Genomic DNA, 27,700 nt, shown 5'->3' on the forward strand with positions numbered 1-27,700 from the left:
AATCTTGGTGTGTAGCTCTTTACAAGCCATTTTGAATAAAATTGGAACAATTTAGCAAGCAATTAAAAACTCATCAGAGAGCCGGGCGTGGTGGCTCATGCCTGCAATCCTAGCACTCTGGGAGGCTGAGGAGGGCAGATCACTCAAGGCCAGGAGTTCGAAACCAGCCTGAGCAAGAACAAGACCCCGTCTCTACTAAAAACAGAAATAAATTAATTGGCCTACTAAAATATATATAGAGAAAAAATTAGCTGGACATGGTGGCACATGCCTGTAGTCCCAGCTACTCGGGAGGCTGAGACAGAAGGATCGCTTGAGCCCAGGAGTTTGAGGTTGTTGTGAGCTAGGCTGACGCCACGGCACTCTAGCCTGGGCAACACAGTGAGACTGTCTCAAAAAAAAACAAACAAAAAAAAACCTCATTAGAGGGGCCTGGGGCAAGATGGCAGAAGAGAAAAAACGCCAGCCAGAGTGTCTCTGCAAGAAAGAGATTTTAGAAGAAAGTGAAAAAAATAAACAGAGAAACAGATCAGATGAGGGTTGGAAGGAAGGGTGCCTGAAACTACAGGACACTCCATAGGAAGAAGTTGTGGAGGAGAACTCGAAGGAGAAAGGCCTCTGAGGCATGGAGTCCAACGACAAGATGCATTTATTCCAGCTAGACATCACTGTGAAACAGGGACGGGATAAAGTCCGAGAAATGTTTATGGAGAATGTCCATGTCACACACCCGAGTGGTCGATCTTCTGGTCACTAAAGGAAAGATGTAACTTTCGTTGCATCCAACTTCGTTGGAAATAGTACCTCCAACAAAGTGTGGAAGCAGCGGGCACATGTTATGAGGTTCTTCCATGAAACAGATGCACCAAGGCCCAAGGATTTCCTGTCCAGGTTCTATGTTGGCCAGGCCCCTGAAGTGGAAAGGTGTGTGCTCGTGTTTCATTATTTAAGAGCACAGATAAACTCATTATACGATGGTCACTTTGTAATAGAACTCTGTTGGTGAACCAGTTTTCTGCAGTCTCATTTTTTGCCTGAACAAGTAGGATCTTGGTGTACACACCACCTGTTCTTTCTCTTTTCTTGAAGTATGGTATTTGCTGTAAATTAAAATGGATTCTCTTTCTCAGGAAAAAAAATAAACTCGTTAGAATCTTTGCATTATTTTCATGGGAAGCATAATGCAGGGTAGGTGCTTGTGAATATTATTACAACATCAGATATCCCTAATTTATAGCTGACCCTTAAACTAGAGGCAGGTTTCTAGGTGATAGCTGCTGATATTTCCCATTAAGGTTTTGAGGAACTCACACACTGTTTTATTTTAAATCTCTCAAAAACTTTTTGAAGATGTTAGGCCTACTACCATTGATGTGGCTTCCAGGACATTAACAAAGTGCTCTTGCACTTAGATTTTCTTCAGTGCTTACAAGGTACCAAATGAGCTGCAGGGAAGATGAGCAGACAGTTTAACACTTTCTGAAGTAATATTAAGTTTTATAGCACTAGAAATCTATTTAATTCCCTGTCATTGCTTCTAAAATGCATTTCAAACTGCTATCATTGGTGAAATGCTCAGTCACTGGAGAATTATATTTGACTTGGTGTTTATATATAAAATTTTCCAGTGAGACAAATCCTCTCCAGTGCTGAAGGAAACTAACATTTTAGCTTTTCAACTTAGTATCGATATTAAGTCAGAGCTTACAATTCCCTGGGGTCTTTCAATCTTAGGGGTTTAGAAAGACTAACAAGATTTTCTATTCCTTGTTTTTAGAAAATCCCATTGCCTTGGTCACAGTTTTCCTCCAAATTTCATTTTTTGTCCTTTTAAATTAGCATTTTGTTAAGCCAAGTCACTGTAATTCTATATTACATAGATGTTGTCTCTTAATTTGAAAAGCAGAATCAACGGTTGTAATTCTTTAATCAGCGTAAAACGCGTCTGTCCAGAATGCAACGGCCTGTTCAGCAGCTGACGAGGGAGGTTTCCGCTGGGTTCTGTGGAATGTAGTGACTGATTCGCTGATGGCGTTATGCTGCAACACAGGAAGAAGACTGTCACCTGAAAGCTTCTCTGGGGAGGAGGCTGATATGGCTAGTAATGTTAGACAACTGCTTATACTATGAAATTAACTGCATGATGTCATGTGCAAAGATCTGAGAATATTAAAGCAAATATTGACAATATAAAGCTACATTGTAAGATATTGGGCTATAAAGACAATAGACACTTTTTAGCTTTTGTTTATTGCTTGTTTGCTAACTGTAAGGCATTATGAGTACATTATGAGATGTAGAAACAAAAAACAAAAAACATGGAAACCGGAGTTTTTTAGCTAGGACCCGAAACAGGTTAGAGCCTATCAGGGGCAGGATAAAGTAGGAATCACTGTGAGGGTGGATGCATGATCAGTGTATAAACAACTTTGCTATAAAAAGGTCACTAGCACACAAAGGGGGGTCCCTGCCCAAAAAAGAGGCCACTGTGCTGGCACTCTGGGGGCTTGGACCCTAGCTCGAGCTAGACAATAAAACTCCTTTTGATAATTACAGCCCCGGTGACTCTGTCTCTCTGTCCTGCGGCCCTGCAAATCTCAAATATAGCAACATAATTTTCCCCAAAATATAAATGTAGGTCTACAGGTATTTTTCTATAGTATTTGTTACACTTAGAAGGCTTGAAAGAAGAGATTGAGTCTCTTTCCACAACCAATTTTTGAAGATACAGAGGATGTGAAAAGTGGCAGGAGTATAGGACTCTCTCAGAAGATACTACTTTAGAGATTGTGGAAATGTATGAATACTTCCTTTATCCAGCAGTTTTGATTCTACAGATTCTAAAGACAATCTCCATAAAACATAGAGGTGGAATCATTTAAGTGTCACTCCCGGGGTTGGTTGTGGGTGCATGGAAGTCTGAGTCTCCTGTTATTGCCTGGTCTGAAGACCAAGCTTGTGGGGGCATTATTTCAGCACATTGACGCTCCTTTTCTGTGCCAGCTTGATAAAATAACACAGGGCTAGAGTATTAGACGATTTTTTTCGGCACTTGGCTGCACATTAAAATCACTTGGTGCACTTCAAAAATGAATACTTATGTTTAGCCCCCACGCCTCCCTCCTACCCACTGGGCCGAGAGTTAACTAGTCTGGAGTCGGTCCAGGCATAGATGATTTTTTTTTTTTTGAGACAGAGTCTCACTGTGTTGCCCAGGCTAGAGTGAGTGCCGTGGCGTCAGCCTGGCTCACAGCAACCTCAAACTCCTGGACTCAAGTGATCCTCCTGCCTCAGCCTCCTGAATAGCTGTGACTACAGGCATGTGCCACCATGCCCGGCTAATTTTTTTCTATATATTTTTAGTTGTCCATTTAATTTATTTCTATTTTTAGTAGAGATGGGGTCTTGCTTTTGCTCAGGCTGGTTTCGAACTCCTGACCTTGAGCGATCCGCCCGCCTCAGCCTCCCAGAGTGCTAGGATTACAGGCGTGAGCCACCGCGCCCGGCTGAGGCATATATGATTTTTAACAGCAGTTTAGATAATGCAGAAGATCAGCAAACTCAAAAACATAGCAATAGAAATTATCCAAAAAGGAAAAAAAGAAAAATACATAAAACATCAGTGACCTATAGGACAAAATAAAAAACAGAGTAACAGGTATATAATTAGAGTCAAGGAAGGAGAGAAGAGAGAGAAGGTGGAATAGAAAATATCCAAAGAAATAAACTCATACAGGCCGGGCGCGGTGGCTCACGCCTGTAATCCTAGCTCTCTGGGAGGCCGAGGCTCTCTAGTTCTTTACAGAAAAAATTCCTGAGTCCTGCCCTAGAACAAGGTTTCTCTACTGTGGCACTATTGGCATTCTGAGGCCTTATTGTGGGGAGTTGTCCTGCAGGTTGTAGGATGTTTAGTAGCATCCCTGGACTCTCCTCAATAGATGCCATTAGCACCCCACCCCTAGTTGTGACAACTAAATACATCTCCAGACATTGGCAAACATCCTGGGGAAGGGAGGGGGAATTCTTTCCAGCTGAGAACTGTTGCATTAGAGCACAACTAAAAAATTTTTTCATTAAAAAAAGGATATAGTTAATAAGCCAATAATAAACATAAAAATGATTTCTTTAAAAAAAACTTTTAAAATCCTCAATCCAAAAGAATTTAGGAAAAGAGAAAAGGAGAAAAAGGATTTCTCAGATAAAACATAGAAAACACAAACCAGGAGGAGATGGGTGAAAATCTACCTAACAGGTACAATAAACACTCTCTCGGTGATGGGGACACCTATAACCCTGACTCAAGCACTACAAAACCGATCTATGTAACCAAAAGCATCTATCTATACCCCTGTAATACTCTGAAATTAAAAAAAGAAGAAAAATACCCACAAACCATAGGAAAAAATATTGATAAACTAGACTTGATCAAAATTTAAATTTCTAATCCTCAGGAGTTCTAGACTAGCCTGAGCAAGAGTGAGACCCCATCTCCAGTAAGAAAAACAACAGTGGCCAGGTGCGGTGGTTCACACCTGTAATCCTAGCACTCTGGGAGGCCGAGGCAGGTGGATTGCTCAAGGTCAGGAGTTCGAAACCAGCCTGAGCAAGAGTGAGACCCCGTCTCTACTACAAATAGAAAGAAATTAATTGACCAACTAATATATATATATACAAAAAATTAGCCGGGCATGGTGGCGCATGCCTATAGTCCCAGCTACTCGGGAGGCTGAGGCAGAAGTGTTTGAGCCCAGGAGTTTAAGGTTGCTGTGAGCTAGGCTGACACCACAGCACTCACTCTAGCCTGGGCAACAAAGCAAGACTCTGTCTCAAAAAGAAACAAAAACAAATAGAAATTAGTTGGACAACTAAAAATATATATAGAAAAAATTAGCTGGGCATGGTAGTACATGCCTATAATCCCAGCTACTCTGGAGGCTGAGGCAGTTAGGATCACTTGAGCCCAGGAGTTTGAGGTTGCTGTGAGCGAGGCTGACGCCATGGCACTCTAGCCCTGGCAACAGAGTGAGACTTTGTCTCAAAAAAAAAAAAAAAATTAAACTTCTGCTCCTCAAAAGATACTAAGAAAATAAAAAAACAAGCCACAAACAGAAACTATTTGCAAAACACACATCTGAAACAGAACTTGTATCTAGAATTTTACAAAACTTACAACTCTAGAAGACAACTTGATTTAGGTGGGAAAAATATAGGCAAAAGATTTGAATAAAAACTTTACCAGAGATATAGAAATAGCAAATAAGCATATGAAAAGTTACTATATATCATAAATAGTAAGGAAAATGCAGATTAAAACCATAATGAGCTATCACTGCATATCCGCAGAATACTTGAAATTTAAGAGACTGGCAATAACAAGAGTTGGCAAGGATGTGGAACAACTAAACACTCATACACTGTGTATCAGAATGCAAAATAGGACAGACATTTTGGAAAACAATTTGGAACTTTCTAATAAAATGTGCACTTACTATATAGTCCAATAATCCCACTCACAGTTATTTACCCCCAGAAAAATGAAGTATATGTTCAGATAAGAATTTTTACCCAGATATTCTTAGCAACTTTATCCACAATAACCAAGAACTATGAACAACCCAAAGTGGCCCATCAACTGGCAAATGAATGGACAAATACTCATGTCAATAAAAAAAAAAAAAAAAACTACTGACACATGAAACAACATAGGTGAATTTTAACAGCATTATACGAAGTTTGAGATCAACACAAAAGACTACATACAAAGTCATTTCTTTTATATGTAACTATAGAAAAGGCAAAACTAGCAACACAAAGCAAATCAATGGTTGCCAGGTATAAGGGTTGGAGGAAGGGACTGACCGCAAAAGAAAAAAAGGGAACTTTTAAAGGTGACAGAAAACTTCAATATTGTGATTGTGATGACTGTTACACAACTGGATATATTTATTAAGACCCAGATATTGTATACTTAAAGTTGGTGATTTTATTTATTGTGTCAAAAAAAAAAACCCAAAAAACTCAATAGCAAGAATCTGTTAAAAATAAGAATGGAGTGGGAGTGAGACTACTTTTTCCCCCCGAGTAATTACTAAGGAAAACAGCTTGCTACTTTAAGATGGCTGGGAAACAGTCCTTCTGGTCAAGTTTGATTGGGTGCTAGTGATTGGATCCTTGAAGCAGAGTATATACATTTAACTAGAGATTACCAGTCAGGAATATTTAGGCCAGAGGATGGGCAGTAGACATACATGAGGATTTAGTATGAATCCAAGTAATTAGGGAAATAATGGATGATTCAATAAACAATACCAAGAGAACTCTCTAGTCACTTAGAGAAAAATAGCTATATAACATACAGTATACAAAATCAGATGGCATAGAAATATAAATTTAAACAAGATTACAAATTTACTAGAAGACAATATATTTTTAAAATATTGTGATAAACAAGCCCTATGTAAACAAGTCACAAGATCTGAAAAAGTAGTTCTGACTATAATTAAAACTTAAGTAAAACAAAATACCATAAACAAAGCTCAGACAGCCCAAGAGGAGATTTCATACTTATAAGCATATATATTGGCCGGGAACAGTGGCTCAAGCCTATAATCCTAGCACCCTGGGAGGCCAAGGTGGGTGGATCGCTCAAGGTCAGGAGTTCAAGACCAGCCTGAGCAAGAGCAAGCCCCCATCTCTACTAAAAAAATACAAAGAAATTTGCTGGACAACTAAAATTATATAGAAAAAAAATTAACTGGGCATGGTGGCTGGCACATGCCTATAGTCCCAGATACTCAGGAGGCTGAGGCAGGAAGATTGTTTGAGGCCAGAAGACTGAGGTTGCTGTGAGCTAGGCTGACGCCACGGCACTCTAGCCAGGGCAAGACAATAAGACTCTGTCTCAAAAAAAAAAACTGGGCTCAAGCGATCCTTCTGCCTCAGCCTCCCGAGTAGCTGCTGGGACTACAGGCATGCGCCACCATGCCCAGATAATTTTTTTATATATATATTTTCAGTTGGACAATCAATTTCTTTCTACTTTTAGTAGAGACGGGGTCTTGCTCTTGCTCAGGCTGGTTTCGAACTCCTGACCTTGAGCGATCCACCCGCCTCGGCCTCCCAGAGTGCTAGGATTACAGACATGAGCCACTGTGCCAGGGTTTTTTTTTTTTTTTTTTTGAGACAGAGTCTCGCTTTGTTGCCCAGGCTAGAGTGAGTGCCGTGGCGTCAGCCTGGCTCACAGCAACCTCAAACTCCTGGGCTCAAGCAATCCTACTGCCTCAGCCTCCCAAGTAGCTGGGACTATAGGCATGCACCACCATGCCTGGCTAATTTTTTGTATATATATTTTTAGTTGGTCAATTAATTTCTTTCTATTTTTTTAGTAGAGACAGGGTCTCGCTCAGGTTGGTTTCAAACTCCTGACCTCAAGTAATCAGCCTGCCTCAGCCTCCCAGAGTGCTAGGATTACAGGCATGAGCCACCGCGCCCAGCCAGGATTTTTTAAAAGTAAAAAAAAAAAACAAACCTTACATTGGTCAAATCATAAATCTAAAATAAATCTTTCCATATTTACTAGCATCTGAAAAATAAGTTATTTATTCAAATGTAATAAACAAACATAACCACACTTTGGGGGAAAAAATGTAATATTCTTTCTGAAACACAAAAAAGATACCAAAATATTGTGTTTTTCAAAGGATCACATTTGCTACATATGGCCCATATGGGTTTGAAAAAATATAACAAGACTCAATTTTATTTACTTGATCACTATAATTTTAATCAGTAGGCATATTAATGTCACATATACTCTTTTAAAATAGAAACATCTTAAAAGCTATGTTTTACAATATGATACCAAAAACATGTAGCTGGTATATAGGTTGTACAGGTAATCATTTGGGCTATGTAAGAAATATGGTCAAAATACTGTCATGGTGACAGAAAAATACTTTCTTTTTAATCATTCACATTCAGTAACCGTGAAAAGGCTCTACATACATACCGACTCTGAACAACACATTTCATTCTGTATCAACCCTGCTATGCTATCTATTGCTGTTTTGACAATTGCACAGTTCAACATAAAAATGCATCCCACTCAGATTCTCAATAATTGGTCTGATTAGGCAGATAACTTCCCAATCATAAAAGCTTTTATGTTAAGGCAAGTATTATGCAAATACAGTGTGGAAATCAGAGTTGCTGTAAGTAGGATTAAAAGACACCTCTAAGAACACTACACATGTGACACCTATTGCATTTTTATGCACTTGCCTTGCATTCTCTTCCTTTCCTCCTCCTCTCTGAAGTGCTAGATTAAAGTGTAAGTACACTAGAAAGTTAGTAACAGGCTTACTATGAGAGAACCATGTGTTTAAGAAAGCAAACCATTCAGATAAGAAGTCTCTAAATACTTTCTATTTTATATGTTTTTATGATCTTTCTTATAAAAGAGGGAGTGTTTTATGTGTAACACCTGCAAATAAAAATAAACCTACATTTCACTCAAGCCCAATCAAATATATCAAATATAAAATACACACACAAAGCAAACTACAATGGCAGCAGTGATTCTTAGGGCAGCATGTACAAAATCCAATATTTTGCTATCTGTCTACATCATTGTGGTCAGAAAAGAAATGTGCCAAAACTTCCTTTCCCATTCCACTTGAACTGGTTCCCCACAATTCCAACAAACATTTCCTGTGACATTAAGTTGTCATCAGCTTGTGTGATCCCCAGTTCACTCAACCTTTTCTTCTTCATCTGGCCTTTTTGTGTGGAGGCAGCAACTAGTTCATTTATAATTTCACAATTTCCCTCAACTTGCTCAGAAAGATCAGATCTTGGATAAAGCTCCATTTTACCAGCTGCACACTGAATCAGCTCTTCTAGATCCACTCTTTCAGTTGCATCTGCCTCTTCACTTGTCTGAATTTTAAATGCTTTACTTTCTGGAAAAACAAACAAATTTTAAAAAAATTAAAAAAAAACAAATAAAGTTAAATATATAAGCTAACTCAACTAAAATATATATTTCTTACATAGTCTGTTAGAGCTTTCAAGTTTTTTCTGTGAAGGATTCCTGCTATCATCTAACCAGATTTTACAAATTCTTTGCCATAAGAATCTCAATGACCAGCTGCCTTGCTCTTCATGCTAAGGTTTCCTGACCTCACACAGTATCACCAATTTTGAACTCTTTGTTTACCCTTTTCATCCTAGAATCTCATTCACATAGACACGTTCTGGATATGTACTATCTGCTAAGCACTGTGGTAGGAGCTGGGATGCAAAGGTTAGTAAGACAGTGCTACTTTTTTTTAAATGAACTCCTAATCTAGCAGCTAATTCTAGATGGGCCCCATGATCCCCACTGCTGTTACTTTCATGATTGTTAAATGGCAAAAGGATTTTGCATTGTAATTTTGCAATGTAATTAAGGTTACCAATCAGTTTTCTCCAGCTGGTTGCAGAAGAGGTCAGAGAGATTCAAAGCATGAGAGATTTGTCTTAAGAGAAATACTCTATTGCTGAGGGGAACACGTGGCAAGGACCTGAGAGCAGCCTGTAGGAGCAGAACATGAACCCCAGCCAGCAGCCCCAACAAAACAGAGACCTCAGTCTTACAACCTAAAGGAATGAAATTTGCCAATGAATGACATTAATGAGTCTGGAAGCAGAATTTTCCACCAGAGCTTAAAGATAAGAATCCTGCTCAGCTGACACTTGAATTCATGCTGTCAGAAAGTAACGAACTCACAGATATAACTGCAGCTTATGCTGAAGGATGACAAGGACTACTCTTTAAACTGCTTTAAACTTTCATCACCCACATCAATGCTTAATCATTCCCTATGACTGAGATTTAATAGTGATCTGTGTCGTGGTTTGAAATTCACTAATTTCAACTGAGGAATTTGCTCACCGTTGCTGCTAAAGGCAGGTGACAGGGAAGCATTTACTTCTACCAATAAAATATAGAGCGTGGCCGGGCGCGGTGGCTCACGCCTGTAATCCTAGCTCTCTGGGAGGCCGAGGCGGGCGGATTGCTCAAGGTCAGGAGTTTGAAACCAGCCTGAGCAAGAGTGAGACCCCGTCTCTACTATAAATAGAAAGAAATTAATTGGCCAACTAATATATATAGAAAAAATTAGCCGGGCATGGTGGCGCATGCCTGTAGTCCCAGCTATTCGGGAGACTGAGGCAGCAGGATTGCTTGAGCCCAGGACTTTGAGGTTGCTGTGAGCTAGGCTGACGCCACGGCACTCACTCTAGCCTGGGCAGCAAAGCGAGACTCTGTCTCAAAAAAAAAAAAAAATAGAGTGAAACTCCACTATCCCCTTCAGCAAACGCAGCCTTCAACCTGGCACGTTCATTTCATTGCCTCCATCCTCAATAAATGCCAGCAGAAGCCACCATTGCTATCCTATGTCCATACTTGTTCTATACATTTATAGAGTGCCAAGCATGACAAAAAGGGAACTGTAGGCCCACAGAAACAACACATCAAGGTTGTGAATGAACAGTTGAACTAGTTGATCTTGAAAGTTTCTTTTACCCTGAGATTCTATAATGTTACCAAGCTTCTCTCTCTCCATGCCCATGCATATTCTAGCCATTGTTTTTAAGGAGGGGAGAAAGATTCAGATCCTTAATCAGAGTTTAATGTTGAAATAAAGTAAATTAGATCAGTTTTTACATAAAAAATTACTAAATATAGCATACCTTCAGTTCCATCTTGGGCATTTTCTTGCAGGTCAGAGAAAATTGTAGGTTTCACCAAGACAACACCATAACCTTCATTATTATGTACGATATTATTCACCATGGATATTTTGGGAATGTCATAATGCTCATCTAAAAAGTCCTATGATATTGAAAACAAATGTTTTAAGAAATTGGCATATTCAACACTGTTGGCTCTAATAATTTTTTTCACGCTATTCTAAAAATAAGGTGGAAAATTTGTGCTTATTAATATCTTGTAGCACATTTTGAGTTCTGAGTGACATAGTATTCCTCTGTCATTTCTGCAGATCTATAGGCAACAGTTTTGCCATAAGACACTTTCAGCAACTATTATATTATTAAAATTTATATACTGTTTATGCTTTTCAAAACCTGGAAACAGAACCCAATATGGGAGTTTAAGAAAAGATAGTTTCTGGCCGGGCGCGGTGGCTCACACCTATAATCCTAGCACTCTGGGAGGCCGAGGCGGGCGGATTGCTAGAGGTCAGGAGTTCAAAACCAGCCTGAGCAAGAGTGAGACCCCATCTCTACTATAAATAGAAAGAAATTAATTGGCCAACTAATATATATATACAAAAAATTAGCCGGGCATGGTGGCACATGCCTGTAGTCCCAGCTACTCGGGAGGCTGAGGCAGAAGGATTGCTTAAGCCCAGGAGTTTGAGGTTGCTGTGAGTGAGGCTGACGCCATGGCACTCACTCTAGCCTGGGCAACAAAGTGAAACTCTGTCTCAAAAAAAAAAAAAGAAAAAAAAAGAAAAAGAAAAAGAAAAGATAGTTTCTGGCCGGGTGCAGTGGCTCACACCTATAATCCTAGCACTCTGGGAGGCCCAGGCAGGACAACTGCTTGAGCTCAGGAGTTCAAGACCAGCCTGAGCAAGAGTGAGACCCTGTCTTTACTATAAATAGGAAGAAATTGCCAAAACAACTAAAAATGGAAAAAATTAGCTGGGCATGGTGGCACATGCCTGTAGTCCCAGCTACTCGGGAGGCTGAGGCAGGAGGATCGCTTGAGCCCAGGAGTTTGAGGTTGCTGTGAGCTAGGCTGACGCCATGACACTCTAGCCCAGGCAAGAGAGTGAGACTCTGTCTCAAAAAAGAAAAAAAAGATAGTTTCTTAGGTGAAATCATTCTAACCTTTGCAAAGAGGGTGTTTCAGCTGATGCTCACCTTAATGAGGATCCCTTCCTTGCAGTGGTGGATCCCATTGTCAGTCAGGACACACTTGCTCCCAGGATATATTTCTATACCAGCACCCTATAAGTTACAATTCGAGAGATAATGACAATAATTTCTTAAAAGGCAGGACTACAATAGGTTTATTACAATCACTTCTTAGCCTTTAACACAGTATAAATGTACAGAGCACATTTGTACATTGAGCACAAAGATAAAGTGTTTTACAGATAAGTTTTGTTAGGTATTTTTAATCAACCTTTCCATTTGTTCCATTTCCAGAAAATTATCGATCATTTATCACTTTCAAAAACCACACACACACAAACACTGGCTTAGAGTGTCAACATTTGATTCCTGCTCCACTCTCTTTCATTCTAGACAAGTCAGTTTTCTGATTCTGCCAAAAAAAAAAAAGTTAGTTAACAATTTTGTTCAAAGATGCACTTATGCAAAATGGCCATTCTCTCAGAGATACTCACTTAGTTGGAAAACAGAATTTGAGTTTAGTAAAATATTGTAATTTGAGGATAGAAACCAGACTCTTATGTTTTTAAAAACACTCTAGGTTTAAAATACTGGAACCCAACTTAAAAATCACTTCTGTGAGTTAAACAATGGCCTCCACTACTACACATGCTAAAATTAGAAGCTAGTTCACGTGTCATTCAGACAGAGTAATGAGAGAGAGTCAAACATGGTCCAATTCTCACAATGTCCCTTGGCACCACATGGTACCAACAAAAAAGTAACAGTAATGGGAATAATTTATTTCCTAATGCTATGTGAGGCACTTTGGGAAGCAAAAATGATTTATTCAAACCTCTATAGTTATAATTATTTAAGAAACTATTTGGGAATAATTTAATACACAATATCATAGATGAACAAGAGTTGCTATAATAATTTATGAAACATCTACTGCATGTATTAGGTTGGTGCAAAAGTAATTGTGGTTTTGGACCGTGAATTTTAAATCATTATAACTAGGCCGAAACACACCTTTATTAATCAAAATAGGAGCCATTACAATCAACACATTTTTGCCAATGAGAAATAAGTTTGTTTATTCCTATAGTGTAAAAATCCATGCTTCGGGATTCAAAGAACTTTTGGAAAGCATTTTCTGCATCCTACTGGTTGTAGAAGCGTTTTTCCTACAAAAAGTCAAGATGATTGAAGAAGTGGTAGTTGGTTGGCGTGAGGTCAGGTAAATATGGCAAATGAGGGAAAATTTCGCGGCCCAATTCATTCAACTTTTGAAGCATTGGTTGTGATACATGTAGTCGGGCGTTGTTGTGGAGAAGAATTGGGTCCTTTCTGTTGACCAATGCTGGCTGCAGGCACTGCAGTTTTTAGTGCATCTCAACAATTTGTTGTGCTCACTTCAGCAGCACATATACTAAAATTGGAACAATACAGAGAAGATTAACATGGCCCCTGCACAAGGATGATATGCAAATTCGTGAAGTGCTCATATTTAAAAAAAAAAGATTTGCTGAGCATACTTCTCAAATGTAATGGTTTTGCTGGGATTCAGAAAGCTGTAGTGGATCAGACTGGCAGCAGACCACCAAATGGTGACCATTACCTTTTTTTGGTGGAAGTTTGGCTTTGGGAAGTGCTTTGGAGCTTCTTCTCAGGCCAACCACTGAGCTGGTCCTTGCCAGTTGTCGTATAAAATCCACTTTTCATCGCACATCACAATCCAGTCAAGAAATGCTTGTTGCATACAAGAGAAGGCAACATTTTTGATTTTCGGTCAGCTTATGAGGCACCAATTTATCGAGCTTTTTCACCTTTCCAATCTGCTTTGAATGGCAAACGACCATAGAACGGTCGACCTTGAGTTCTTCGGCAACTTCTTGTGTCATTGTAAGAGGGTCAGCTTCAATGATTGCTCTCAACTTCTGATGGCCGGCCACTGCACTCTCCATCTTCAAGGCTCCTGTCTCCTTCGCAAAACCCTGTATGTTCACTAGCAGTTAGCAGTTCCTGGGCTAAATGTGTTGTTGATGTTACCAGTTGTCTCTGCTGCTTTATGATTCCTCTCCTCTCCCTCTCCCTCTCCCTTCCCTCCCCTCCCTCTCCTCTCCTCTCCTCCTCCCCTCCCCCTCTCCTCCTCCCCTCCCCCTCTCCTCTCCTCCGCCCCTCCTCCTCTCCTCTCCTCTCCTCCTCCCCTCCTCCTCTCCTCTTCTCTTTCTCCTCTCCTCCTCCCCTCCCCCTCTCCTCCTCTCTTTCTCCTCTCCTCCTCCCCTCCCCCTCTCCTCTCTTCTCTTCTCTCCTCTCCTCCGCCCCTCCCCCTCTCCTCTCCTCTCCTCCTCCTCTCTTCTCTTTCTCCTCTCCTCCTCCCCTCCCCCTCTCCTCTCCTCTCTTCTCTCCTCTCCTCCGCCCCTCCTCCTCTCCTCTTCTCTCCTCCTCCCCTCCTCCTCTCCTCTTCTCTTTCTCCTCTCCTCCTCCCCTCCCCCTCCTCTCTTCTCTTCTCTCCTCTCCTCCGCCCCTCCCCCTCTCCTCTCCTCCTCCCCTCCTCCTCTCCTCTTCTCTTTCTCCTCTCCTCCTCCCCTCCCCCTCTCCTCTCCTCTCTTCTCTCCTCTCCTCCTCCCCTCCCCCTCTCCTCTCCTATCTTCTCTCCTCTCCTCCTCCCCTCCCCCTCTCCTCTCCTATCTTCTCTCCTCTCCTCCGCCCCTCCTCCTCTCCTCTCCTCTCCTCCTCCCCTCCTCCTCTCTTCTCTTTCTCCTCTCCTCCTCCCCTCCCCCTCTCCTCTCTTCTCTTCTCCGCCCCTCCCCCTCTCCTCTCCTCTCCTCCTCCTCTCCTCTTCTCTTTCTCCTCTCCTCTCCTCCTCCCCTCCCCCTCTCCTCTCCTTTCCCTCTCTCTTCTTTCTTTCTTTCTTCCTCTCCTCCTCCTCCTCCCCTTCCCCCCTCCTCCTCCTCCCTCTCTCTCTCTCTCTCTCTCTCTCTTAGCCAAATTTAGCAGTGGGGGGTTGTATACTAACTTTAGTGACACTAATGTTAATAAGTTCTGATAACCCACTACCATCAGACCAGTCTTTATGACTCATTTTGAACTCAAATAAGAAAATTGCTCGAATTTGTTTTTTGTCTAACGTCATTTCCATAGTCCAAAATAAATATAAACAGCAATAAGTCATTAGCAAAAACCATAAAGCGAGAAATGTGCATTAAAATGATGTATAACATAACCACATTTATTTAAGAATGCATTCCAATATAAAAGGGCAAATTTCACCAATGCTAAAACAGCAATTACTTTACACCAACCTAATATGTTGAGTTAATTTTCTAGGAGTAGTAATATACCATGAGAAAACATTTATTATTACTTCCCCCTCCATATATGACTGGACCATATGTACACACCAACGTAATTCTTCTGTGAAGAGGTTTTTAAAAATCTGCTAATTGGGCCCTTAGCTAAGAGATTTTCAGTTTGGGGTTATGTGCAAAAAAGATTTCAGGGTGACTACACTAAAAATACATATATAACAAAATAGTTAAAATTAAATATCAAACTATCAGGAATAGGCCGGGCGCTGTGGCTCACGCCTGTAATCCTAGCTCTTGGGAGGCCGAGGCGGGCGGATTGCTCAAGGTCAGGAGTTCAAACTATCAGGAATCATATAAAATTTAAAAAGGAGAATAATTTAAACCAGCTGTCACCTAGCAAATGATATATTCATAATCAAAATATATTATGAACAGATAAGTGGGCAATTAAAAAGTAATTGAGGAGACTCTCAATTGAGCCATTTCTGGGACAATGAAGTAGAGTCCCTATTCCTCGTACTAGGTACAACCAAAAACCACAGGCATTATACTAACAAAGTAGTAAGGTTCCTAGGTTTTTCTTGTTTCACAACCTCCAGACTTGGAGCTAAAGAAGCTGACAATCAAAATTAAAAAATAAAAGAAAATAAAAAGAAAATCACAGGGTCAAACATTCAAAATTATAGGCATTCATTTATAATCAAGTTCTTTTGAAATTGCTTTGTATATGCAGCCCTATGTGATATATTTCAGGGAATGTGGCAACCAGGATTTGTTTTTTAACAATATTTAATGACTTTTCCCTAGGAGTCAACTAACAAGATTATATATGTGGAAATGCTTCATAAACTGTCAAGCACTGCCAAGAGTTAGCTAGGCTCCAAGCAAAACAGGTCCCAGGCAGGATCATCACAAGAGATTTGGCAATAATAGAAATAGAGAAATGATAGGGACAGAGAAATAACCAAGACAGAGACAAAGTATAGTTTAAAGTGATGGGGGAGTCAGAGGTCCTCCAGCATTCCCGTGAGCTGTTAGGCGCTGAGTGAAGTCCCGCATCAGTATTTACTGGTGCAGCAACTAGTTGCCTTTGGTTACAGATTTATGTGTACATGTCATTTGTTTAGGTTTCAAGGCCCCCAAAAGCTTCTAGAGTTTCTTAATCAATTCTATCTACGTGAGCAATTGGTTACAAAATTTTTCTAAGATAAACTTCTAAGACCTAAGTTAAGAATACCTGGCTGAGTATATAAGTTAAAGATAAAACTGTTAATTAGCAGAAAAGCTAAACAGAAATATAGAGGCTATATATTTCTTTATCTGGTTTCTCATTAACTGAGACATGTGGTCAGGAGTGAAGCAGGAAGTGTCCTTGAGGCTAACTGGTTTCAGCTGCAGATGTCTGCTGGGCTGGCATTCTTTGATCTGTCCTTAACCTGTGACCCCATGCCGAGCTCTCTTACACAAGCATCAGGCACTGGCCTTCAGATCTTGAGACAGGTGTCACCTTGCATATGCCCCTGACCAGTGAGATGCCTGTCTGTTGCTAGGCAGCTTCTGGTCTGTGAACTATCATGTTCACAGATTCCTTTAAGGCAAAGCCCTGCAAAACTCCTGAAAGCTTACATGTCTCCTATCTGCCAACAAAGCACTATAAAATGTGATGTGGCATCATCATTATATGTTGAACTCTTACTGAGTGTTCGCCATATGCTTATACTGGTTAGCTGAATGTTCTAGACATTTTTAATATCTCGTAAAATGAGTAAATATTAAAAAAAATCCTCATACCAAAAAAAAAGAAACTAACAATCTAGTCTACCAACAGATACAGACCAAAAAGCCCCCAAAGGCTGCTCTGTCTAGCAAAAAGAGTAGGCATCCCAGAAAGACAGAAAACTAAAACTGTTAGACAATGATAGCTCTATTCCAGCCAAACACCATAGAATAAAAGTGGCCCCACCTCCACTTGTGCCAGCAAAGGTCAAGAGGGGAAAGTAGACTTACACTCTCTCAGGGTTATAACCAGGTGCCCAACACCCCCACTGGTGTGGTGTCAGAGAAGGCCAAACAAGAAGCCAAGACTTTCATCCCCACCAACCAGTTATGAGGCACTCCCAACAGCAGTGTCAGTGAAAACTATATGGAAAGCCTGGACTTGTATCCCTACCTGGCAACAATAAGGCACCTTTCCCCTCTTCACTGGTGTGGTATCAGAGCAGGCCTAGTGCAGATTCTGGAATTTCACTACTGCCCACTGGTAATAAGACCATCTTCATATATCACAGTGTCAGTAGAGACCATATGGGAAGCTAAAACTCCTACCCCCACCCAGCAGTAACAAGGAGCCCTCCCATCCAATGTTGGTATCAATGGAGGCCAAGTGGGAACTATGACTTCTACCTCCACCTGGGAGAAACAAGTGATGCTTTCCCATCTCCCACCTTGTCTCTTCCTGTAGTAGTGTCAGAGAAGCCTAGTTAAAACAGAAGATCTAGACTCTCATAACACAATACAAAATGTCCAGGTTTCAACTGAAAATCACTTGTCATACTAAGAACCAGAAAGATGTCAAAGTGAATAAAGACAATCCCTAGATGCCAAAACCAAGATGTCAGAGATGTTATAATTAACTGACAATGATTTTAAAGCAATCATGATAAAAATGTTCCAACAAGCAATAATGAACATACTTAAAACAAACAAAGAATGCTCAGTGAAGAAATAAAAGATATAAAGAACCAAGTGGAAATTTTAGAACTGAAAATGTGATAACTGAAATAAAAAGCTCAGTGAAGGGTTCAACAGCCAGAATGGAAAGAACAGAGGGAAGAATCCATGAATTGGAAGATACAATAATAGAAATTACCCAATCTGATAACAATGAGAAAATGCACTGAAAAAGAAAAGTGAACAGAGCCTTAGGGATCTGTTGGACTATGACAAAAGACCCTACATGTCATCAGAGTCCTAAAACGAGAAGAGAAAGAGGGTGAGGCTAAAAAATACTTGAAGAAATAATGACTAAAAGCTCCCAAATTTGGCAAGAGATAATAAACCTACAGATTCCAGAAGATGAGCAAACCCCAAACAGGATAAACTCAAAAGAAATCTATGTCAACATACATCATAATAAAATTTCTGAAAGCTAAAAAAACAAAGCAAGTCTCAAAAGCATCTATGAAAATTTTACACCTTACCTATAGCAGGAAAAAAAGGTGACTGACAGCATCAGAAATCACACAGGCCAGATGAACGAGGCACAATCTTACTCAAGGGCTGGAAGAAAATAACTGTCAATCCAGAATCCTACACCAAATAAAAATATCGTGCAGGAATGCAGAGGAAGTCAAGACATTCTAAGAAGAAGGGAAACTAAGAGAATTTGTCACTAGTAGACCTCCCCTAATAAAATGGCTAAAGGAAGTTCTCTAAACAAAAAGTAAATGATAAAAGAGGGAATCTAGTAATATCAGAAAGCAAAAAAAGAACACAGTAAGCAAAAATATAGATAAATATAATAGGCTTTCCTTGAGTTTTCGAAATTATATTTGACATCTGAAAAAAATTATAATACTCTTTCGTGGTTCTAGGTGTACATAAAAGAAATATTTAAGACAATTATAAAGAGGAGATGGTAAAGAGACATGAAGAGAGGCAAAGTTTCTATACATCACTTGAACTGGTGAATGATGACACAGGTAAACTGTGATATTATGTACATATAATACCTAGAACAACCACTAAAAAAGCTATACAGAGATATACTCAAAAACAAATGAAATTCTGAAGAATGTTCAGGTATCCCACAGGATGGCAGAAAAAAGAAAATCAAGGCCGGGCGCGGTGGCTCACGCCTGTAATCCTAGCACTCTGGGAGGCCGAGGCGGGTGGATTGCTCGAGGTCAGGAGTTCAAAACCAGCCTGAACAAGAGCGAGACCCCGTCTCTACTATAAATAGAAAGAAAATTAATTGGCCAACTAATACATACAGAAAAAATTAGCCGGGCATGGTGGCGCATGCCTGTAGTCCCAGCTACTCGGGAGGCTGAGGCAGTAGGATCGCTTGAGCCCAGGAGTGTGAGGTTGCTGTGAGCTAGGATGCCGCCATGGCACTCACTCTAGCCTGGGCAACAAAGTGAGACTCTGTCTCAAAAAAAAAAAAAAAAAAAAAAAAAAAAAGAAAATCAAGAATGAAAAGTAGAACAAATAGAAAACAAAAAATAAAATAGCAGATTAGAGATCTATCAATTAAATGTAAATAGTCTAAATACAACAATGAAAAGACAAAGATTGGCAAAATGGATTAAAAATACGACACATCTACATGCTGTCTACAACTCACTTCAAACAGAATAATATAGGCAAGTTGAAAGTACAATGATAGGGAAAAGATATATCATACCAACATTAGTGAACGGAATGGTATGTCCATATCAATAACAGATAAGGAGCTTTGAAGCAAACAGACTTTGGAGCAAAGAAAATTATCAGAGACAGACAGTAATGTTACATAGTGATAAACGTGTTGATTTTCCAAAAAGACATAGCAATCCTAAATGGGTATGCGTCAAATAATAGAACTGCAAAATATGTAAAGCAACAACTAATAAAAAGACAAAAACTTGAAAAAGATAAACAAATCCACAATTAGACATCAACATTCCTCTCTCAATAATTGATAAAACAGGCCGGGCGCAGTGGCTCACGCCTGTAATCCCAGCACTCTGGGAGGCCGAGGCGGGTGGATTGCTCAAGGTCAGGAGTTCGAGACCAGCCTGAGCAAGAGTGAGACCCCGTCTCTACTATAAATAGAAAGAAATTAATTGGCCAACTAATATATATATACAAAAAATTAGCCGGGCATGGTGGTGCATGCCTGTAGTCCCAGGTACTTGGGAGGCAGAGGCAGGAGGATTGCTTGAGCCCAGGAGTTTGAGGTTGCTGTGAGCTAGGCTGACGCCACGGCACTCACTCTAGCCTGGGCAACAAAGCAAGACTTTGTCTCAAAAAAAAAAAAAAAGAAAGAAAGAAAAGAAAGAATAATTGATAAAACAGAAAATCAGATATAGAAGAACTCAATACCACTATCAACCAATTTGATCTAGTTGACATTTACAGAATACTTCATCCAACAACAGCATAATATACATTCTTTTCATGTGCTCATGGAACATATATCAAGATAGACCATATCCTGAACCATAAAACAAACCTTAACAAATTTTAAGAGTTGAAATCATATTGTGTGTTACTAGAAATCAATGACAGAAAGATAACAGTAAAACTCCAAATACTTAGAAACTAAACAACACACTTCTAAACTCTACATGAGTCAAAGAATGAAAATACAACATATCAAAATGTGTGGAAGACAGCAAAAGCAATGCTGAGAGGGAAATTTACAGCATTAAATGCATACATTAGAACAGAGGAAAAGTCTCAAATCAATAATCGAAGCTGTCATGTGGAGAACTCAGAAAAAGCAAAATAAAGCCAAGACAAGCAGAAGGAATGAAATCATAAAAACAAGAACAAAAATCAATGAAATTGAAAACAGAATAAAAATAAATCAATGAAACAAAGAGTTGGTTCTTAAAAGAGAGAAGACACAAACCACCAATATCAAGAATGTAATGGGCCGGGCATGGTGGCTCACGCCTGTAATCCTAGAATCTGGGAGGCCAAGGCAGGTGGATTGCTTGAGGTCAGGAGTTTGAAACCAGCCTGAGCGAGACCCCGTCTCTACTAAAAAGAAATAGAAAGAAATTAATTGACCAACTAAAAATATATATACAAAAAATTAGCCAGGCATGGTGGTGCATGCCTGTAGTCCCAGCTACTTGAGAGGCTGAGGCAGGAGGATGGTTTGAGCCCAGGAGATTGAGGTTGCTGTGAGCAAGGTGATGCCAAGGAACTCTCTCTAGCCTGGGCAACAAAGTGAGACTCTGTCTCAAAAAAAAAAAAAAAAAAAAAAAGAATGTAATTGATCATTACTAGAGACCCTGCAGATGTGAAAAGATTAAGGGAATACTACAAAACAATTGTGTACTTATAAATGTGACAACACAGAAGAAATACCACAAAAAGCACAAGCAATCAAAGTTTATTCAATATGAAATAGGTCATTTTAATAGCCCTGTAACTATTAAGGAGACTGAATTCATAATTTAAAAACTCCCAAAAGAGAAATCTACAGGCCCAGATGGTTTCATTGGAAAAGTCTATTAAACATTTGAAGAATTTCATCAATTTTATACAATGTTTTAGAAAACAGAAAAGAAGGGAACACTTCAGAATTCATTTTATGAAGCTAGTATTACTGCTAACAAAACCAGATAAAGACATATAAGTCTTCTCTTCACCACTCTTATTCAACATAGTGCTGGAAGTTCTAGACACTGCAATAAGGCAAGAAAAGAAAAGGCATACAGATCAGAAAGGAAGAAAGAAAACGATCCCTATTTTCAGACAACATGATTGTCTATTTAGAAAATTCTGAGGAATCTACAAAAACACCCCTGGAACTAGTAAGATTCATTCAGCAAGGTCACAGGATATAAGATAAACATTAAAAAAATCAATTGTATTTCTATATACTAGCAATGAACACATGGACATAAAAGTTAAAAATACAGTATCACTTACAATCACTCAAAAGAGTGAAATACTTAGGTACAAATCTAACAAAACACACACAACATTTGTATGCTGAACACTACACAATGCTGATGAAAGAAACCAAAGATCTAATAAGTGAAGACACACTGTGTTCACAGATTGGAAGACTCAATAAAGATGCCAATTCTCCCCAAATTGATATACAGGTTTATTAAAATTCCTATCAAAATCTCAGCATGACTTTTTGTAGATATTTATAGATAAGATTATTCTAAAATTTACATTGCAAAGCAAAATAACTAGTGTAGCTGAAAGAGTTTTGAAGAAGATAAAGTAGGAGAAATTGTTCTACCCGATTTCAGGACTCAATATACACCTATAGGTACTAGTGGAGGAATAAATAGATATACACACCAGTGAAACAGAAGAGAACCCAGAAATAGACCCATACATATATGCCCAAATGGTTCTGACAAAAATGCAAAACCAATATATTGGAGGAAGGACAGCTTTTTTAAGAAATAGTACAGGAACAGGCCGGGCACGGTGACTCCCACCTGTAATCCTAACACTCTGGGAGGCCAAGGCGGGTGGATCGCCCAAGGTTAGGAGTTTGAAACCAGCCTGAACAAGAGTGAGACCCTGTCTCTACTAAAAATAGAAATAGGGCAGCTTCTGGGGCCCCTGCTCTTGGGGCCCCAGAACCTCGTCCATATAAAAAAAAAAATAGAAATAAATTATCTGGACAACTAAAAAAAAAATATATATATATAAAATTAGCCGGGCACAGTGGTGCATGCATGTAATCTCAGCTACTCAGGAGGCTGAGGCAGAAGGATCACTTGAGCCCAGGACTTTGAGGTTGCCATGAACTAGGCACTAAAGCCTGGGCAACAGAGTGAGACTCTGTCTCAAAAAAAAAAAAAAAAAAAAAAAAGAATAAAGCAATTGAGCTTTGTTGCAAAATTGTTTACAATGTTATAATTTTAAGGCTCTAAACCTCTCTTAAAGTTACCATAAAGTAATCGTGAGATTTATTCTCTTCCTAATATATGTTTTGAAAATGCTACATAAGAAGAATCTTGCACAATTGAGTTTGACTGACTTAGTAGATACATGTCTGAGCAACTTTGAAGAAAGAAAACAGGAGTATGCACTTCCTCTTGGTCCCATATTTTATATGCTTATCTAGAACTTAAACCCAAACTACTTCCCCATAAAGACAGGAGCTTATCATACCTTGGCACCATACAAATCCGAGTTCTTCATTAAAAATTCTGCTGATGTTCGTACTGTGACTCCTGTAGTTTCACACTGCAGTACACAGTTTTCCAATGTAGTCTTACCACGGTGAATGACTACGATGAGAACATACAATTGACTGCTTTAAGTAAAGTACCTTTTCCAGTATTAAAGATAGACTCAGCCGGGTGCCGTGGCTCAGGCCTGTAATCCTAGCATTCTAGGAGGCCCAGGCGGGAGGACCGCTCGAGGTCAGGAGTTTGAGACCAGCCCGAGCAAGAGCGAGACCCCATCTCTACTAAAAATATAAAGAAATTAGCTGGACAACTAAAAATATATAGAAAAAATTAGCCAGATATGGTGGTGCATGCCAGTAATCCCAGTTACTCAGGAAGCTGAGGCAGGAGAATCACTTAAGCCCTGGAATTTGAGGTTGCTGTGAGCTAGGCTGATGCCATGGCACTCACTCTAGCCTGGGCAACAGAGCGAGACCTGTTTCCAAATAAATAAATAAATAAAAATAAAGATAGCCTAGAGCTGATATTAGATATAGTCTGAATATTTCTCAATAGCTATTATTAAAACTTTGTTATCTGAATTACAAATTCATAAAATATAGAACAATGAATATTTTGAGTTATTTTCTAAAATCTAAAAGCAACATTCTTAAAAAAATGACCTGACCTCAGAAGTGCAAAAGCACTTTCATTATCAAAAACAGTTATCAGAGAGAAACTTTGCAGAGTATCTTGGAAGTAGGAAAAAGACCCGAATTCAAGAAAAGGGATACAGATCCTAGGAAAGAAGCATTAGCACAACGTGAAGATAGCTAGTTTCAGTCTTATTCTAAATTGAATACAAAGAACACAGATCACATTAGAATGTTTTAAAAGAAAATAATGATCACACAGAAAAGAAACTAATATTAAACTAACAAATTTTCAAAAATAGGCTGAACTATTTTTCACTTTGGGTTAAGTTTCCTAAGTTATCATGCTACGTACATAAGTAAGTAATTAACCAGCCTTCCATAAACAGACATTCCTCAGAGATGGATTCTAGACTACCACAATAAAGCAAGTAACACAATAAAAGGAGTCACGCAAATTTTTTGGTTTCCCAGTGCATATAAAAGTTATGTTTACACATAATGTAGTCTGTTAAGTGTGCAATAGCATTATGTTTTTTAAAAAATGTACACATCTTAATTTTAAAATACTTTATTTTGCTAAAACATGCTAACGATCATCAGAGCCTTTAGCAAGTTGTAATCTTTTTTACATGTTGATAGCTACTGACTATCAGAGTGGTAGTTGCTAAAGGTTGGGATAGCTGTGGCAATTTGTTTAAAAATTAGGCAGCAAGGAACTTTCCCAAATCCATTGCCTCTTCCTTTCATGAAAGATTTTCCAGTAGCACGTAATACTACTGTAATAGCATTTTACCTATGGTAGAACTTCTTTCAAAATTTGAATCAATCCTCTCAAACCCTGCCACTGCTTTATCAATTAAGTTTAACTATTATTCTAAATGCTCTGTCATCATTTCAACAATGTTCACAACATCTACTTCACCAGGAGTAGATTCCATTGCAAGAAACCACTCTTGGCTGGGCGTGGTGGCTCACGCCTGTAATCCTAGCATTCTGGGAGGCCTAGGCAGGAGGATTGTTTGAGGTCAGGAGTTTGAAACCAGCCTGAGTGAGACCCCTGTCTCTACTAAAAAAAAAAAAAAAATTAGCCGGGCATGATGGCACATGCCTGTAGTCCCAGCTACTTGGGAGGCTGAGGCAGGAGGATCGCTTGAGCCCAGGAGATTAAGGTTGCTGTCAGCGAGGCTGACACCACGGCACTCTAACCTGGGAAGAATGAGACTCTGTCTCAAAAAAAAAAAAAGAAAAGAAAAAGAAAAGAAACCACTCTCTTGTCATCTATAAAAAGCAGCTCCTCATCCATTCAGGTTTTGTCATGAGATTGTAGCAATTCGGTCGCATTTTCAGGCTCTAATCCTAGTTCTCTTGCTACTTCTACCACATCTGCAATTGCTTCCTCCACTGACATGCTTAACCTCTCAAAGACATGCATGAGGGTTGGAATCAACATCCTCCAAACTCCTGTTAATGTTCATATTTGGACTTCCTTCCATGAATCATGACTGTTCTTAATGGCATCTAGAGAATGGTGAATCCTTCCCAGGTTTTCAATTGACTTTGCCCAAATCTATCAGAGGAATCACTGCCTTATGAAGTATATTTCTTTAAACAATAAGACTTGAAAGTCAAAATTACTTGTTGATCCATGGGCTGCAGAATAAATGTTGTGTGAGGCATGAAAACAACATGAATCTACTTGTACAACTCCATTAGAGCTCTGGGGTGATCAAGTGAATTGTCAATCAGGTTTTTGAAAGGAATCCTTTTTCTGAGCAGTAGGTCTCAACAGTAAACCACGCTATAAACAGATGTATGTCATCCATGCTTTGTTGTTTCATTTATAGAGCACAGACAGAGTAGATTTAGCATAATTCTTAAGGGCTTTAGTATTTGGGGAATGGTAAATGAGCACTGGCTTCAATTTAAAGTCACCAGTTGCATTATCCCCTAACAAGAGAGTTAGTCTGTCCTTTGAAGCTTTGAAGCCTGGCATTGACTTCTCTCTAGCTATGAAAGTCCTAGATGGTATCTTCTTCCAATATAAGGCTGCTTCATTTATATTAAAAATCTGTTGTTGAGTGTATCCACCTTCACCAATTATCTTAGCTAGATCTTCTAGATAACTTACTGTAGCTTCTATATCAGAACTTGCTGTTTCACCTTGCACATTTATGTTATGGAAATGGCTTCCTCTTTAAACTTCTTGAACCAACTTCTGCTAGTTTCAAACTTTTCTTCTGCAGCTTCCTTACCTCTCTCAACCTTCACAGAATTGAAGAGAATTAGGGTCTTGCTCCATATTAGGCTTTGGCTTAAGGGAATGTTGTTAGCTGGTTTAATCCTCTATCGAAACTACTAAAACTTTCTTCATATCACCAATAAGGCTGTTTCACTTCCTTATAATTTGTGTTCACTGAAGTAGCACTTTTAATTTCCTTCAAGAACTTTTCCTTTGCATTCACAACTTGGCTAAGTGTTTCGTACAAGAGGTCTAGCCTTTGGCCTGTCTCAGCTTTGGACATGCCTTCCTTACTAAGCTTAATCATTTCTAATTTTTAATTTAACATGAGAGACATGAGACTCTTCCTTTCACTTGAACACTTGGAGGCCACTGCAAGTTTATTAATTGGCCTAATTTCAATATTGTTGTGTCTCAAGGAATAGGAAGGCCAGAGGAAAGGAAAAGAGACAGGGGACTGACTGGTCAGCGGAGTAGTCAGAACACATACAATAATGATTAAGTTCACCATCTTACATGGACACGGTTCATGGTGCTCCGAAGCAGTTACAGTAGTAACATCAAAGATTAGTTATCAAGCCAGGCATGGTGGCTCATGCCTGTAATCTTAGCACTCTGGGAGCTGAGGCGGACAGATTGCTCAAGGTCAGGAGTTCGAAACCAGCCTGAGCAAGAGTGAGATCCCGTCTCTACTAAAAATAGAAAGAAATTAATTGGCCAACTAAAATATATATAGAAAAAATTAGCCGGGCATGGTGGCGCATGCCTGTAGTGCCAGCTACTTGGGAGGCTGAGGCAGAAGGATTGCTTGAACCCAGAAGTTTGAGGTTGCTGTGAGCCAGGCTGACGCCACGGCACTGTAGCCTGGGCAACAGAGTGAGACTCTGTCTCAAAAAAAAAAAAAAAAAAAATTAGCGATCATGCTGCTTCACAATGCTTATAAAAAATAAAATTAAAAACAAAAAGATTAGTGATCACAGATCAGACTAACAGATATCATTAAAAAGTCTAAAATATTGTAAAAATTACCAAAATGTGACAGAGACACAAAGTAAGCACAATTTGTTAGAAAAATGGCATCAACAGATTTGCTCAAAGCAAGGTTGCCAAAAACCTTCAATTTGTAAAAAACTCATTATCTGTAAAGTGTAGTAAAACAATGTATGTCTGTACTCATGAGTGGCATTTCATTAAATTCTATCTTCCATAGAAAGTTTCCCTTCAAAGTCTACAACAAATCATATACCAAACATTCAGATACTTACTTAAGATTCCTTCTACAGCATCATGCTGAACAAATTTTATGCATGAGATTTTAATATCTGCACCCGTGCAATCCACAAAAGTGTCACCTTTGCCCCTCTTTTCTATCACAATATCATCCGGAAGACCATATCCTAAGGAAGAGAGCAAGAACACTTAGGATGGATAAGGGAAAATGTCTAAACACAAAAATGCTACAACAGATATCTCTAGTTCAAATGACTTCAAATGATCACTTAAGACCAGTCAATCCAGTAGCATTAAAAAAAATCTAATTATCTCCTCATATGTCCTATTTAATTTAAACCCAGGGTAATCAATTTTTAACAATAACAACTTCCCAAGTAGTCCCCATGTCAGGAAGACTACCTTATCATCCATCTCAGACTGGGCTCAGTACTAAATTCACTTATAAAACTGCTATAAAAAATAAATAAATAGGCCAGCCGTGGTGGCTCACAC

The 27,700-nt window shown here is 39.3% G+C and overlaps 1 protein-coding gene and 1 non-coding gene across 2 annotated transcripts in view; one reads left to right on the plus strand and one right to left on the minus strand.

Annotated features, from left to right (window-relative positions):
* Positions 1-7,770: 7,770 nt before the first annotated feature.
* The window catches only part of SHCBP1 (SHC binding and spindle associated 1), a 47,348-nt gene continuing 27,418 nt past the window's right edge, over positions 7,771-27,700 (minus strand). Inside the window, exons 9-13 of the mRNA XM_075995598.1 lie at positions 27,241-27,372; positions 23,082-23,200; positions 11,932-12,018; positions 10,735-10,876; positions 7,771-8,960 (exon numbers count right to left, since the gene is read on the minus strand). Of these exons, the coding sequence (XP_075851713.1) occupies positions 8,635-8,960; positions 10,735-10,876; positions 11,932-12,018; positions 23,082-23,200; positions 27,241-27,372 (806 nt within the window). The 3' untranslated portion in view covers positions 7,771-8,634. The remainder of the gene's footprint in view (positions 8,961-10,734; positions 10,877-11,931; positions 12,019-23,081; positions 23,201-27,240; positions 27,373-27,700) is intronic.
* On the plus strand, positions 13,316-13,422 carry LOC142862987 (U6 spliceosomal RNA). The gene has a single exon (XR_012913878.1). It is a non-coding gene; the product is annotated as a U6 spliceosomal RNA (small nuclear RNA).

Source organism: Microcebus murinus, chromosome 20, assembly GCF_040939455.1.
Source record: "Microcebus murinus isolate Inina chromosome 20, M.murinus_Inina_mat1.0, whole genome shotgun sequence".
In the NCBI taxonomy this organism is placed as follows: Eukaryota; Metazoa; Chordata; class Mammalia; order Primates; family Cheirogaleidae; genus Microcebus; species Microcebus murinus.